General features: G+C 50.4%; 1 protein-coding gene across 2 annotated transcripts in view; it reads left to right on the forward strand.

Moving 5' to 3' along the window:
- PRDM16 (PR/SET domain 16) overlaps positions 1-14,770 on the forward strand; it is a 169,745-nt gene that overhangs the window by 125,476 nt on the left and 29,499 nt on the right. The window contains exons 1-3 of one of the 2 annotated variants that reach the window (XM_017831181.1): positions 3,093-3,220; positions 5,412-5,514; positions 10,962-11,160. In XM_017831181.1, coding sequence (XP_017686670.1) covers positions 5,496-5,514; positions 10,962-11,160 — 218 coding nt within the window. In that variant the 5' untranslated portion in view covers positions 3,093-3,220; positions 5,412-5,495. Of the gene's footprint in view, positions 1-3,092; positions 3,221-5,411; positions 5,515-10,961; positions 11,161-14,770 lie in introns of those variants that run through there. The other variant, XM_017831180.1, reaches the window with a different exon arrangement.

The raw sequence follows: 14,770 nt of genomic DNA on the forward strand, positions 1-14,770 counted from the left end.
CCCGGCTGCCCTTCCCTCCCCTCCCCTTCCTTTCCCCTTCCCTGCCCTCCCTGCGGCCGGGCCCGTCCGCCGGCACCGGAGGAGCGGAGCGGCCGAAGGGACAGAGCGACAGGTCAGGCGGCCCCCGCCCCGTCCAGCCCCGTCCAGCCCCGGCCGGCCCGGCCCGGCCCGAGCCGCTCCAGAGCCCGGGGCCGGCACCGGGGGCCGGGGGGGACCCCGCGGAGGGACCGGGATCGGGAGCGGGGCCGGGAGCGGGCGGCGTGTGCCACCTGCTGGGGCGGGCGGGGGCATCGCTCCCCATCCCGGTCCCCTCCCGCTCCTGCCCCCGCTCCCGGTCCCGGCAGCTGCGGGAGCGCTCCCCGCCGGCAAGTTTTGCTCGCTGTGTCCCGGGGAGAGGTGGGAATCCCGGTGCGCCGGCGGGACAGCCCTCGCCATCCCCCGCGGGAGCGGGAGCGGGAGCGGGAGNATATTGGGGAATAAAAGGAGTAACAGGGGATGGAAAAAATCGAGCCTGTGTTTAATAACCTCTGTGAGGTGTGTGTGTGTTGCAGGGTTTTCTGTTTGGTGACTCCGTTCGGGATCCCCGGGTACACAACACAGCGCCTTAAAAAAAGAGGAAATAAAAAGCAATGTGGCTCAGCTGAGACAAAGGGGAGGCGATTCCAAAGGAGGAAAACGCGGGAACAAAAGCAGACCGTGCAGCCCCATCCCGGCTGTGCGTGCACAAGGCCAAACTTCTCCCTGTGTCCGCTCCTCCCGGGCACCGGGACGGGGCTGGCAGTGGGAGGGCAGGAGGTTCAAACCCTGCCCGGCTGCCGGGGTTCATTGTTTGTGAGAGGAGAACGTAAAGAGCCGTTTTTCAGCTGGTTTTGAATTTTTGGGCTCCTCTGCTGCAGCCGATGCCTCGGGTGGGTGGGTGGGCTTTTGATCTTTGGGTAAATGCAGCTGTTTTTCTCCCCTCTCCGGTGCTCTCTGTCCCCCCCAGAGTACGAACGTGTGGCTGTGCCGGGGCTCAGACGGGTCCCGGCTGGAACTCGGGCAGCAGTAACAGGGTGGTTCCTGCGGAGGGTCCTCGTCAGGGAGGTGGTTCTGGGACGGGCTTTTCTCCCTCGCCGCGTTTCGTCCCCGTCCCTCGCCCTGGGGATGGTGAAACGTCCCCGCCTCGTCCCGGGGCTGCGGCTGCTCCCGAGCACTTTTCCTCAGAGGGAAGGATGCCCAGCTCCGGTTCCGTGGTGCCGGGCTCTGAGCGAGATCAGCCTCGGAGTGTGGTTGTGGTTCTGCAGCACCGATATTTCGGTGTTTGGACCAAATCGCTCGGGTTTAGCTGCAAACTGCTGCAGGCAGAGCCAGCTTTGTGCTGCCCCGAGCTCACAGCCGCAGCAGCGGCCACACAGCAGATCCGTGTACCAACCCAGACTGGAAAAGGGTTCCTCTGGCTTATTTTTACCTTCATTTTTTTAATATATTTTCTTTTTATTTTTTTCTCTCTTCGGTGCCCCGTGCCCAGAATAATTTTGATAAAAATCAAGAATTATTTTTTTATTGATATTTTCAGTCATCCGTGAGAGCACTACCAAGCCCTAGTTATCCTGTTAACTATTTAGTGTTAAATTAAACTGGTAATTAAGAGAGTTGCCTATTCTGTGGTGGGAAATGAGAAATGATCATGTTTGGAGCTTTTCTATAAATGACCATAATTGATTTATGAATGTAAATCTTCTGCTGGTTTAGTAAATCCGAGTTTTTTCGGTACACAAGAAATAAAAAAGGAGAGGAAACACAGCAGTGGTTTTAATGAATCCAGACCATCAGTAACACGATTGCAAGATGAAGTTAATTATTATAATGAAATGTTTGATGAAATTAATGTGACTCCAGCAGAATCCAGCTTTTCCCTGATCATTAATGAAGCTTGTCCTATATTTCTGGAAAGACTGCAGCAGACGCTTTTAAATACAAGGAGCTACTTTGTTCTGAGAACAAACAGGAGAGGAAAAGGAGCTAAAGGGTGACACAGGGGCAGTGTCAGCCTTTGGCAGGGTAATTCTGAAGGATTTTTCAGTGTAAAATTTGTGACTGTATCTATGAACTAGATGGACCTTTTAGACCGTGGTTTGTGTTTTAGTGCTGGTTTGGGTTACCAGCTGCAAGAGAAATGTCTGTTAATAGCAATTTTTTTTTTCTTTTTTCTCTTAGCTTGGGTCATCCCGAGTCCTGTTTTTCTGACTCAGCCCTGAGCTCTGGGCTCACTCCTAGGCTGTCCTTTGCTTTTTTCCAGGCAGTTTTCCCATTAAGCTCAATGTGGTTTGGTCCTGGGAAAAGCTTTTCTTGTTGAACGAGCAGAGAAGAGCGTTGAAGTGCAAATGAAAAAGATAATGAGAAAATGGTGAATTTTATACAACTTTTGGGTTGCAGTGGAATTCACAGAAATGAACCCTCCCATCCCTGTGGAGCAGGGCAGTGGGATCTCTCAGAGCTGTGCTCACCTGTGCACAGGTGAGTGTCCTGCTGTCAGCTCGGTGCTGCTCGGGGGTTCCCACCCGAGGGTCTCTCAGCTGTACAGCGAGATCCTCGGACCCTGCCTTTGGCACCAGGTGCCTGTTTTGGGCTCTGAGCTGGGTGGGGACAGAGTGTCTGCCACGGAAGAACTGTTTGCAAACCAGCGGGAACCAGTGATGGAATCCCTGAGGATTCTGGCAGGCGCGGGGATGGGTTTCTGTGCCCTTTGGGGCATCTTATCAATGGCAAGCAGTTGGATTTCATTTCTCATCCCAAACATTTGTGTTTGTGGCCGTGTCACTGCTGGGAAACTCTCGGCGGGAGATCCCCCGGCCTGCCCCGCCGGGCAGTGCTGGGTGGGCGCACAGGGACCGGGATCCCGGGGAGTCAGCGAGTGGGGCTCTGGGGAGGTGCAGGGAGTGCTGAGGAGGGGATGGAGGGAGGCAGCCGGGCACGGCGAGCAGCCGGCGCGGGCCGGGATGTCGGAGCTGCACCGGAGCTCCCGTAAGGGCCGCCCCGCAGCGCGCGGGGGCCGCGACACGCGGGTCAGGGGGGCGGTTGTGTCTCCGTCCGCCCCGGGCAGCGCTTGGAGCTGCTGCAGAGACACGGCCCGGCTGCCCTTCCCTCCCCTCCCCTTCCTTTCCCCTTCCCTGCCCTCCCTGCGGCCGGGCCCGTCCGCCGGCACCGGAGGAGCGGAGCGGCCGAAGGGACAGAGCGACAGGTCAGGCGGCCCCCGCCCCGTCCAGCCCCGTCCAGCCCCGGCCGGCCCGGCCCGGCCCGAGCCGCTCCAGAGCCCGGGGCCGGCACCGGGGGCCGGGGGGGACCCCGCGGAGGGACCGGGATCGGGAGCGGGGCCGGGAGCGGGCGGCGTGTGCCACCTGCTGGGGCGGGCGGGGGCATCGCTCCCCATCCCGGTCCCCTCCCGCTCCTGCCCCCGCTCCCGGTCCCGGCAGCTGCGGGAGCGCTCCCCGCCGGCAAGTTTTGCTCGCTGTGTCCCGGGGAGAGGTGGGAATCCCGGTGCGCCGGCGGGACAGCCCTCGCCATCCCCCGCGGGAGCGGGAGCGGGAGCGGGAGGGGCGGCGGAGCGAGCGCGTTATCCCGGAGCGGTGCCCGCGGGATGGAGAAGGGCAGCGCTCCTGGAGCTGCGGGAGCTCGTGTGTGACCTGTGCGGGGACTGGGACAGTGCAGGGACTGGGACGGTGCAGGGACTGGGGCAGTGCAGGGACTGGGACAGTGCAGGGACTGGCGGGTCGCGGCCGTTCTGCGCTCGGTGTAACGCGGGCGGATCTGTCGGGAGTGTCCCGAACTCGGTGTGGAGGGAAGGTTCCGAGCTCCGGGAACTGGACTCCCCGGTCCCCGCCGCTCCGAGCGGTGGCTCTGGGAGCGATGGATGCCCCGTGTCCCTGCAGCTCCCTGGGATCGCTCCCATCTCCGGGCGGTCACATCTCCCCGCAGCAGCAACTCCGGGACAGGGAGGACAATTCGGGAGCAGCCCGAGCACCTCTTGCTCCTGCCGGGCTCGGGGCCACCCGTGTGCCAGGGCCTCGCATTCCAAGGAGGGAGGGGAGGGGACTCTGGGAAGGAAAAATCATCGTGTTGGCACAGTTATTGCAGCCCGGGCAGGACTTCAGGAGTTCTGTGTCTTTCTTCTCCATAAGCACAGGCTGGCAGAGGCTGAGGGGCAGCGAGTTTAGGCAATCATTCTGGGTACATTGTACTTCTTATCCTGAAAAATAATTTATTGCTTTGCTGTTGAAGGCAGTGCTAAGGAAACTTGGCAGTTAATAATTGTTATCAGGTGAATTCTTGTGGTATTGTGTTAGAAGAGGACAGGGTCCAGTGTACTCTAAAAATTTGGGAAACATGGAAGACATCAAATCTTCTCAGCCCAAGAGAGACATGGAGCTCTTGGAGCAGGTCCAGTGGAGGCTACGAGGAAGATTAAGGGACTGGAGCATCTCTTACACATAATCCACTATCAGCCACTCTTCTTCCTCAGGAATTCCTGACGTTTTGTCAGAAGGAATGAGGCCTTTGGGGTCCACTCATGTGTGACCCACCTGTCACTGGACCTACTACCCTGGTTTCTGTGGGGTTTGAGGGAGGAAGAATAAAGTTCAGTGTGTGGGATGTCTAAAAACATACACTACGTTAGTGCAATGTTACATGTCATTGCACCTTGGATGAAATTTCTCACTGGAATATTTTCTAGGCATCCTTGGTGTGCCAGAATTCATTTTGGTTCAGGAAAGCTGTGTAAAGCCCAGGTATCCTTTAATCCATGTTCTGCTCCCTCCCAGTGCAGCTGGGACATGGGCTCTGCCCTTGTCTCAATCCTGTTTCTGTTTTGGGGGTTCCCCCTGTGCAATGACAGAGGTTCAGCTGTGCTTGGGACATTTTGGAAGGTCCAGGATCTGTGCTCAGACAGGAGCTCAGAATAAGCTGCTGACCTGGAGTGGTTCAGATCTTGTCCTTAGGGGTCAGGTCTTGGCTGTAGGGGAGAATAATCTCCAAAATGATTCCGTGAAGAAGTGATAATTCAGCTCTAACTATCAGGCCAATCTCAGCCCAGGGAGCAGAGAGTTAAATGTGTCCCTTCCATCAGTTTAACCTTCCCCTCACTGTAACAAACACACTTAGCTTAGAGGAGGAGGGAGAACAATGGGAAGATTTTGTGTGATTTGAAGGAGAGAGGCTGTTACCCAAAATATTTCCCTGTTGTCCCAGCCCTGTGAAATGCTGACACCCAGAGAGTCAAATAAAGGCAGAAAAACGAGCTCTCAGCAGCAATCATCCCAACCCAAGTGACAGCCTCCCCTGTTAGCTGGAGTCACTGCAGTTATTGGGGAAAATGTAAAGTGCAAATCTTTGCATATTTAACATGTCTCTCAATTTTTGTTTCTGATTCCCAGATCTATTATAAAGTTATTAAAGAAATTGAGCCAGGAGAAGAGCTCTTGGTGTGTTTGAAGGAAGGTGGTTATTCCCTTGGGAACATGGCGCCCAGCATGGAAGGTAAGGCCTCCAGAGGACCTTCTGCACCTCTCTGCAGCACACCCAGGAATGCTGAGAACCTCAGTGAGAGCTGAGCTGGGACAAAACCTGATCCAGTACCTCCCCCTTCTGTCGCTGTTGGGATGTTATGCTCATTTTCGCTCTTTCCCTGGTGGGAGTGACTGTCTAAGTCCACGATAGTGAGTCTTTACTAAACTCAAGACGTGCAGCAGACAATTTTCCCCTTCCTTGTGAGGAACATTGTGGTTTTGAATATGATTGGAGGTGCCTTTTCCATCCCCAGGGTCACCCTGTTTCTTTAGGTGTAATAAAAATGGGCCCAACCTTTCCAAGGCTTAGAAAACAGCAGAGCTTTAGAGTACCTGGAAAAGGGAGATCCAGGCAGAGGGTGGAAGAGTCATCCCTAGAATTATTATTGCTGGGGTATCGACACCTCACCTGCTCTTGCACGGTCCACTAATTTATAAATATATTCTCATTTACCAGCTGTGTTTACTATTAGTTGGAAATACTGTTCTATACAAATAATCACTGAAACCTGAGTTCTCTCACCTGGGCATGTCACAGTGCATTTATGTTCTCTTACCTGCATATGAATATAATTTCAGATTCAAATTTGCAGTGAAATCCTTCAAGAGTGTGCATAGGATGTGCACAGTTAGTTTCAAATATTTCTGGAGAACAGGATAGTTTGAGGATTTGTGCTGCTGGAAGCTCGTTTGCTGAAGGGCTGGGGGTGAAATGTGGTAGCTGCTGCCTCACTCATGTCAAATTCAGGATTATTATTTTTTACTGTTCTCCCCCCCCAAAAAAGTTAATAATTTTCTCGAGGCCGACACACAGAGATGAATAATTTCTGTACCCTTTTTTTGATGTCAGGGAGAAATCAGAATGAAAACTCACCGCTGTTCTGCATTTCAGTTTCTAACAGGCTTTTATGTGAACAAGCAAAAAGTGCTCCTTGTTTTCCATCTCTGTCATTACTGGAACATTTATCTGTGTCTTCCTGGTAACGTCTAGTGCTTTTGCCGCATAATTGCTGTCAAATTACACCAGGCCAACATTAAATATTTGACTCCTTAATACTTTTTACTTTCAGCAGGGCTATCTTCCTGCTGCCTCGCAGCCCCAGTTCGCTTCGGAATTAACAGGAAGGAAAATGCAAAATTGTTCCACACAAAGATAATTATCATAAAAATCTTTTCTCCCAACCCCAGCCAAACACAGCAGACCCCTTATCACTGCAGGAATTTTGAGTAGGGCACTTCAACTCCTTTGAGATTCGAGTCTGGTAGATTAGCATGTAGATGCCACATAATTGTGTTCCCCTTGGTTTCTCTGAAAGCTATTAGGCACTGATTTATTTTTCTGTTACATTCCTGCTTTGTCCTGAGTGTTACTGATGGAACTTCAGATAGGCACATATAACCACAGATTTGACAAACAAGACACAGAGAACAGGCAGCAATTTCTGTGTAACTGGGTTGTTCTTTTCTTTTCAGCCCCTTCTCCCTGTCAGACACCAGAGCAGTTACCTTTCTGAAGGGCAGCATTTGCTGTTTTCATTTGTGACGCCTAAAGAAAGGGGAAAACTTTAATGAGAACTTGTTTTGAAGGGCAGCCTTTTTATTTTTGGTACTTAAAGAAGGAAAAAAGAAACCCTTTAATGAACCTGAAGTCTCCAAACCGAGTGTCTCATACAGACACAAAATCGATACCAGGTCTGAGCTCAGCCCTGATTTAGGTTTCAGTTCTGCAGGGGGATGATCTGGCCCTGAGTCTGAGCTCAGTTCCTTTCCCTGCAGGGTATTTGTTGAGAAGTCTGGTCTCTAACCTGCTGAAGTTCAGGAGAGGGAATGCCACAGGAATGGGTGTTGGATATGGGTATACTAGCATAGAATTATGGAATGGTTTGGGTTGGAGGGGACCTTAAAGACCATCCAGTGCCACCCCCTGCCATGGGCAGGGACACCTCCCACTAGCCCAGGTTGCTCCCAGCCCCATCCAACCTGGGCACTCCCAGGGTTGGGGCAGCCACAGCTTCTCTGGGCAGCCTGTGCCAGGGCCTGCCCACCCTCAGCTGCTCCACCAGCCCATCAGTTCTTCCTCTCCTGAACCTGTCTGAGCATCCAAATAGAATTTACAGCCAGTGGCAACGTGAATAACATGGCTTTTAGTCCTATTTTTGCCAGTTCTCTAATTCTTCTTTCAATGCAAATTTCTTTTTCCAAACCCAGATATTCTGAAGCACATGCACTGCTTTTCCTATCCTCCATCTTTCCTACCTGAGTCATGTTTGATCCTCTTGTACTGTGTGTGATTCAGGTGATCTGGCAAAGGAAAAGGAGAATTAGAAGCAAAATCCCTGAATTATTATTGGGGCTATTAATGTATTTAATCTATTTTCCTGCTCCATGATCTCACAGAAAGGACAAACCTGTGTTGCTGTTGCTCAGGGCAGGCAGGGCTGGGTCAGGTGTGTGCTGGGAGGGGGTGCTGCCAAGTCATCCAGCTTTAGCCAGGGATGGAGGAAATTATTCCCCATGGATGATTTTCCAAACTCAGAGAGGATTTCTGCTTCCTAGAGGAGAGCTTGGGTGAAATAAGATGCAATTAATCGTGTAAATCTCAAACTGAAGGAGGAAGAATTTTGTCTGGATTTGCAGAAGGAATTTTGATGCGTTTTCTCTGAGGTCAAAAGAAGAAAAAAATTCTGTTTTCTCCGTTCCAAGTGTTTTCAGCTCTGGGGAATTGCCAGGGTGAGGTAGAGGGATTCTGGGAGTTCGGTAGGAGTTTTCTGAGGTGAAGGTACCTGGGAGTTCCCAGCCTGCAGGATTCCAGTTGCTCCTACAAAAAAATCCTCCTGGGTTGAGCCACCCCTGTGTTTACAAACGAGTGAGGAGGGGAAACGTTGGCTCTGAGGCAGATGAACACCTTGCCAGAGGATTTCCACGGATCTGGAGTTAGTGAGGGATTTATCCTGTTCCTCACAGTGCAGTGAGTGACACAGCTCCTGTCCCAGGGACGTCTCCAGGCAGAGCAGTGGGGTCGTGTTTGCTGGTGCCAGTGCCTGCTCTGAGCCCAGAGCTGCACCCTGGGGCAGAGGAGCCCTTGTTCCAGGGGTGCTGTGGGTTCCTCAGTGCTGAGCTGGGCTGGCAGGGTGAGCTCACACGGTGTGTGCCTGCAGGACCCCTGGTGCTGTCGGGTTTGTCTCTCCTGACCCGAGTTACAGACACCAAAGGTACCTGAACACACCTCATCCCAGCCCTCACCCCCTCCTCGCTGCCTTCACACCAAGCATGGTTTTGGTCTGTAAACAAGTGCAGATGAAATACTGAGTTTTGCTCAGTAATGTTGTTTTTCCTGCTGTTGTTACAAGTAAAATGCAATAGCAAGACATAACATGATACTGGACTTTTTTTTCCTTCTTTTTCACTTTTCCCTCGTAGTAAGTAGTTTGGATTAATGTAATGGTAGTTTATCCTCAGTCTCTCGGTACTGCTGGTTTTTATGTCCTGATTTTTCCACGTTTCCCTCCCCAGGGACATAAAACACATGAGTTACATGTTGATACTTTTCTGCAAAATGCCAGTAAAGGGAAATTCTCTAAGGAGCAGAGCAGGGCCTGACTCACTTCATGGTGAGGCTGCTGATAGCAATTTCAGAGAATATAATCTGTCAAAATCAGCAGAAATGGGAAAGATTGGGTATTTTTTCCCCTTAGGTCTCCTTTTTTCAGTCAAAATCCCCCTTCCTCCCCAAAGGAAACTGTTGACCCGCTGGATTTCGTTTCTTTTTCACATCCCTCTTTCCTGCAGTTCAGGAAATGCTGGTGCATCCCTGTGGCTGCTGTAGGATTATTGGTGCCCTGAGTGAATGGGTCTGGCACCCCTGGCCAGCTGCTGGGATTCCCAGGGGGCTGCACTGGCCCTGCCTCGGTGATACTTTCTTTTTCAGCCGTGTTTGACTTTTCCCATGTCGATACTTTCTGTGTAGGTGTGCAAAGTGTTGGGTTTCCTCTGCCCACGTCGCTGCTGTAGCAGCTTCTGGGACCTTGTCTTGCTCAGTTTTAAGCTCAGGTTTAAATGGGCTGTGTGGGGAGAAAGGGAGATGGGAGCTGAGTGCCCGAGTGCGGGGGGGACGTGGGGACCCTGTGGTGACACTGCCCGTGCTTCTGCTCCTGGCACACTTACAACAAAATTAACCCTGGTTTATATAAAACACCATTCCAGGCCCTAAAGCTCAACCTAAGTGGTTGCAAATGTGCAAAATTTGGGGTGAACAACTGCAAGGGGGACTTCAAAGCAAGGGTTTGCTCAGAGGTTGCAGATTTTGAATATGGGTCCCGGCTGCAGAGCAGCCCCAAAAACAGTGTGGCCACTGCCCACCCTGAGAGCAGGGGATGGATCAGCTCCATCCCAGCATCAGCCTTTGGCTGCATCTCTCCAAATATTCCCACTCTTCCCTTTGAGCTTATGCACTTCCCACAAGCTTTCCTTTTGAAAGTAAAGTGATCAGAAGAAGGGAACGAGGCTTAATAGGAAGCAGAGGACGAGGGGAGAGCCGGACAGGGAAACGCGGCACCAGTGACTCAGTGGGGGCTGGAAAGCTTCTGTTTCAGGGTGGAGAAACCCGGAGCTGTCCTGACTCCCTCGCAGAGGTTGTTCTCCTGGAAAATTTACAGCTCAGAGCTGATTGTTTGGCTTGGCACTATGGTCAGGATGCTGCCTTGTAAACTTAATAATAGCTGCCCTCTTTTTAATTTGTTTGACCTTGACTACAGTAATTTATTATGTGCATTAGAACTTTTTTTTTTTTTTTAAAGAAGAAAAAGCAAAGAACACAGCAACAAAGCCTTTGGCTCCCTGTTCTTCCTTCCACGGTGCTCTGGGTTTGGACTCCTCGGGCTGATGACGCCCTGAGCTCTCACAGTTCTGAGGGACAGTTGAGGGGAGAACATTAGACAGACAATTTCTTAGAAAGGAGCTTCTCCAGGTTTGTGCTGTGGCAATTTGCTTTTCCCAGTATCTGTGTTTATGTGAGTCTGGGTTGTTCCTTTTTCCCTGGCAGCCCCTTTTGAGGAAAAAACTCATTCATATTTTCAAAGGCCCTCCTTGCAGGCAGCTCAACACTCTAGAACAACCCAGTATTTTGTGTGTCTACCAGTTCTTGTAGGTCTCTCTGTTTCTGCAGAGGCCAGGACACAAAGAAAACAAGATCTCCTCTGGTTGTGTGATCTACATTTTTTTTCTTAATGCTTAAAGTGAAAGCAGCTGCTGGCACAGCCTCCCTTGGGTTCTCTCTCCCCTCACTTGCAGATTTGCTCTTTGTTTGTTTGTTTGCCGGATGCTCACAGAATTTTGCCTTCTCTTTAGTGTTGGGTAAAATAATCCAGCCTGGTGGACCTTGGTGCCCCAGGAGTGCCAACCCCCTGTGTGTTGTTGCAGAGGAGCCCTCGTTCCGCTGTGAGGACTGTGATGAGCTCTTCCAGTCCAAGCTCGACCTGCGGCGGCACAAGAAGTTCGGCTGCAGCGCCGTCAGCTCCCTCTACGAGACCCTCAATGACGAGATCAAGCAGGAAGGTCTTGGAGATGGACAGGTCTATGAGTGCAAAGACTGTGAGAGGATGTTCCCCAACAAATACAGGTACCCAAAAAGTGCCAGACCCTCCTCTGGCCTCCCCTCTCCCTTCTCCTTCACTGGCCTGTCCGAGGATGGAGACGCGGGACCGAGGGGGGAGCTGGGCAGCCTGGGATGGCTGCAGGGATAAACCTTTCCTTTCTCCACGGGGCTAGGGAATGTTCATTTGGGGATCCTGCAGTGTCCATTAGCTGTTGGGCAGCGTTTTATTTCACCCTGATTTCATAGACTGATGCTTTTCCTTCCTTGTTGGGAGAGGCACCCACAGACTGTTGACGGGAAGTTTAAATGGTTGTTTTCTGGGTTCCCTGTGGCTCCTTCAGGGCTGTGACAGAGCTTGAGAGACCTGGTTTTGGGCTCTTTGCACCATCTGCTCCCATGTGCTCTGGTTCTGAGGGGAAAGAGTGGAATTAGTTCTGCCAGTGTGTGCATGAAGGCCTTTTATAGGTACCTCTTGGTCACTGGAGATCAGTGGGTTTAAAGAGGCATCGTTACCCTGAGATCTCTTAACACAGCCATGAGCTCCTGTTTGATCTTGCAGAAGCAATTAAAAGATTCTATTCCAATCAAATGTTTGGTTTCATTGTGTTCACCAAGCATTTTTGTAATAGAAATGTAAAAAGGAAAAAAAGGAATATCAGATGTTCTCCAGTTTATGGTTTACTTGCCGTAATTATTCAGTTATTATTACAATAAGGCAACTCTAAACAAGGATTAAATTTTTTTTAAAATAGGAAAAACTTTTTGGGCCCCTGAGTTTTAACTGAAAATTTGCATCTTGCATAATGTGGTAGTAATCAAATGCAGGTTTTAAGAGATCTTTGAGATTTTTGATTCATTGGCAAAGTGAGACGCAAATGGTAAAACATTAGGGGCCAGCTTTAAAAAGTTGAGGGGCTTTTTTAATCATTTTAAGATTGTGTTTATTTGCATCCTAAGCCTTTATAAAAGCCTTTATAAAATTCTATAAAACCAGAGTTTTCTCTGTTTACCGGAGGCTGAAGTTCTCACATACTCATTTCTTTTGACTCCCGAGATGAACGAACCCCGCGCACCACGAGGTTTGTCATAAACTGTGAGAACTGGCAATCCCCTGCCAGGCACTGCATGAGCAGAGCAAAAACCTCGGGGTTAAAGCCAGTGTAAGGCCTGTTTCACTTCAGCTGAACATTTAAAAACATGCATTTGTCACTTTGAACTTAATTGTGTTGAGACTTTCAGATCTTTGATCTGGGCGAGTGAGGAAAAAAATCTATTTTAAAAAACTCAGAGAGCAATGAAGTGTAAAGAGCATTCCCTGATGCATCTGCATCAAAAAGGGCTTAGCTGGGCTGTGGGAGGTGTAAAAGTTGGGGATAGATACTGTGATACCTGTCTGGGGTCCTGTTGGCCCAGTGGGGTGTCTTTGTCCCTCACCTTGTGTTTCTACATTGGCCACTTTCCATTAGATAATGAGAGTGCAATTTCCTTAATTTTTTTTTTTACCTGAAAAGACAAGGAGAACTTCCTTTAAGCGTTTTCAGTGTGTTTAATTTCACTGAAAGTTCCAATTCTTTGATCCACTGGTGTCAGAAGTTCTCTCCTCTTTAACTTCCAACACTCTCTAATTTTCACGTTATCTTAGAAAACGCCCTTTTGAAGTGTCTGTGTTGTGTTCTCTTTGTAACCCCTGTGTATTCCTGGCTCCCTGGGTGGCTGGGCTGGCACCAAGGGCTCAGTGGGTTTGCTGCCTGTCTGACCATTGATTCCAAATATTTGGGAATGTGTAATATAAAGTTCATATTTTTTTGGTGGGGAAGAGAGAGTTGGCAGCATCCCCGTTCAGTGTGTGACACGCTGCTGGATTAGTGGGCTGGGAGGGAATGTCCACATCTGTCTCTCCTCCATCAATCTGCCACGTTTAAGGCCACTAAAACACACAGTATACCCACTCAGTGTGCCTAGATGGTCTTAGAATTTTTCAGAAGTTAATACAGATCAAATCAAGAGTGCCACTGGGGACCTGAAATTGAGCATTTAGCAGCTGACTAAATAAATAAATGTTTTGCTAATCCCAGTAGGTACTTTCCTCTAAACAGTACATTAGTTTGTCTATATTTGCTGTAAATAAACTCATAAATCACAGTTAAAAGGAGTGTATTTTTGGATGTGTATATGCAAGGTTTATGTTACTTTGGATGTGTAGAAAATCTGGTAGTTTTAAGAACACCATTTCTTCAGCAAAATGAATATTGCTTCTTTAAAATGAGTGGATTGGCAGTTTATAAGAGGCATGTCCATGAATATTAACTACCTGGCTGGGAGCAGGGGAGGTTCTCCAGGGGAGCAGGAGGCTGGTGGCTGCAGAGGTTTGGGTGGAAAGTGACCAGGCTGGTTGCAGTCCCCAGACCCACTCATGATGAACCACCTTGCACAGCGTTGCCACCATCTCAGGGCACAGAGAGTTCAGTGCAGGGCAGCTGTGGATGGAATTACCCTTTCCTCTGGGAATTTCCAAGGACACCAGATCCATTCTGCCCCACCTGAGTTCAGCCAGGGGCTGGGTGGAGAATGGTCACAGCCTCTGAGGAGAGTGGGAGCAGTGCAGTCCTGAGCATGTGCCAAGGCTGAGATGATTCCTGGGTGCCCAGGGGGCATCTTCCTTGTGGCATTTAATGCAGACTGGCAGGATTTCCCAGTAGTGTTTAGCTTTAATGCTCCTGTAAAAATGCAGCCATGCTTTCAAGTTCCATAGGAATGATTTAATATCCATCTGTAGGGATTTCAGGCAGGAGGAGATTTCATGTGAGCTGGTCCTTCATCAGAATTCACAGTAAAGGGGAGTGTTTGTAACTCCTGTTAAACTACCCCGAAAGAAGCAAAGGGTACAAATTTTCTTCCCTTATTTCTCAGGGCTGGCCTGAATGGTGCAGAATTCCTGGCCTGAGGGGTGAAGGATTTCTGGCCAGAGAGGTGCAGAGTTTTTGGCCCAAGAGGTGCAGGATTCCTGGCTGGAGATGCAGGACTTTTGGCCTGAGAGGTGCAGGATTTTTGGCCAGGGAGCTGCGGGATTCCTGGCCAGGGAGGTGCAGGTTTCCCATGGCACAGGGAGAACGGAGCACCGTGTGCCATCCCTGCCATGGCCCTGTGCCAGCAGCCACTTGGCATTGCCATCATCCCCCTGGTTCTGGGGGCGCTGCCAGTTGGTAGAAGGCAAAATTGCTGAGTTGAGTCATCAAAGATGTCTGACATTTAGAAGTGAAATGTGTTTGCACCTTATCATGTTTCTTCTGTGTTCTGGGAAGCCTTGGGCCTGGTGCCCGTGAAAAGGCAATGTGAGAGTCCCAGCAGCAGAAGGGAATATCTTGTCTTTCCCTGGGGGATGCCACAGGAGTCTGGATCAAAAAGTGCCCATTTTTCCCCTCAGCAACCTGCAGGGTCAGAGCTGGGTTTGCCTTCCTTTCCCCCCTGCAAATGGACTCAAGTATTAATCAGAAATACCACAAGATACAGTGACATTTTGAGGTAGAACAGGGCAGCTTCCATCAGTGAAATAAATGCTAAAAGGTTCGTGGTGTTTGGTGCCACTGCCCCTCTCACAGTCCACGAGCTGCCCCCTCCTACTCTGAGGCACCAG

This window comes from Lepidothrix coronata, unplaced genomic scaffold (genome assembly GCF_001604755.1).
Source record: "Lepidothrix coronata isolate B3197 unplaced genomic scaffold, Lepidothrix_coronata-1.0 Scaffold188, whole genome shotgun sequence".
NCBI lineage: Eukaryota > Metazoa > Chordata > Aves > Passeriformes > Pipridae > Lepidothrix > Lepidothrix coronata.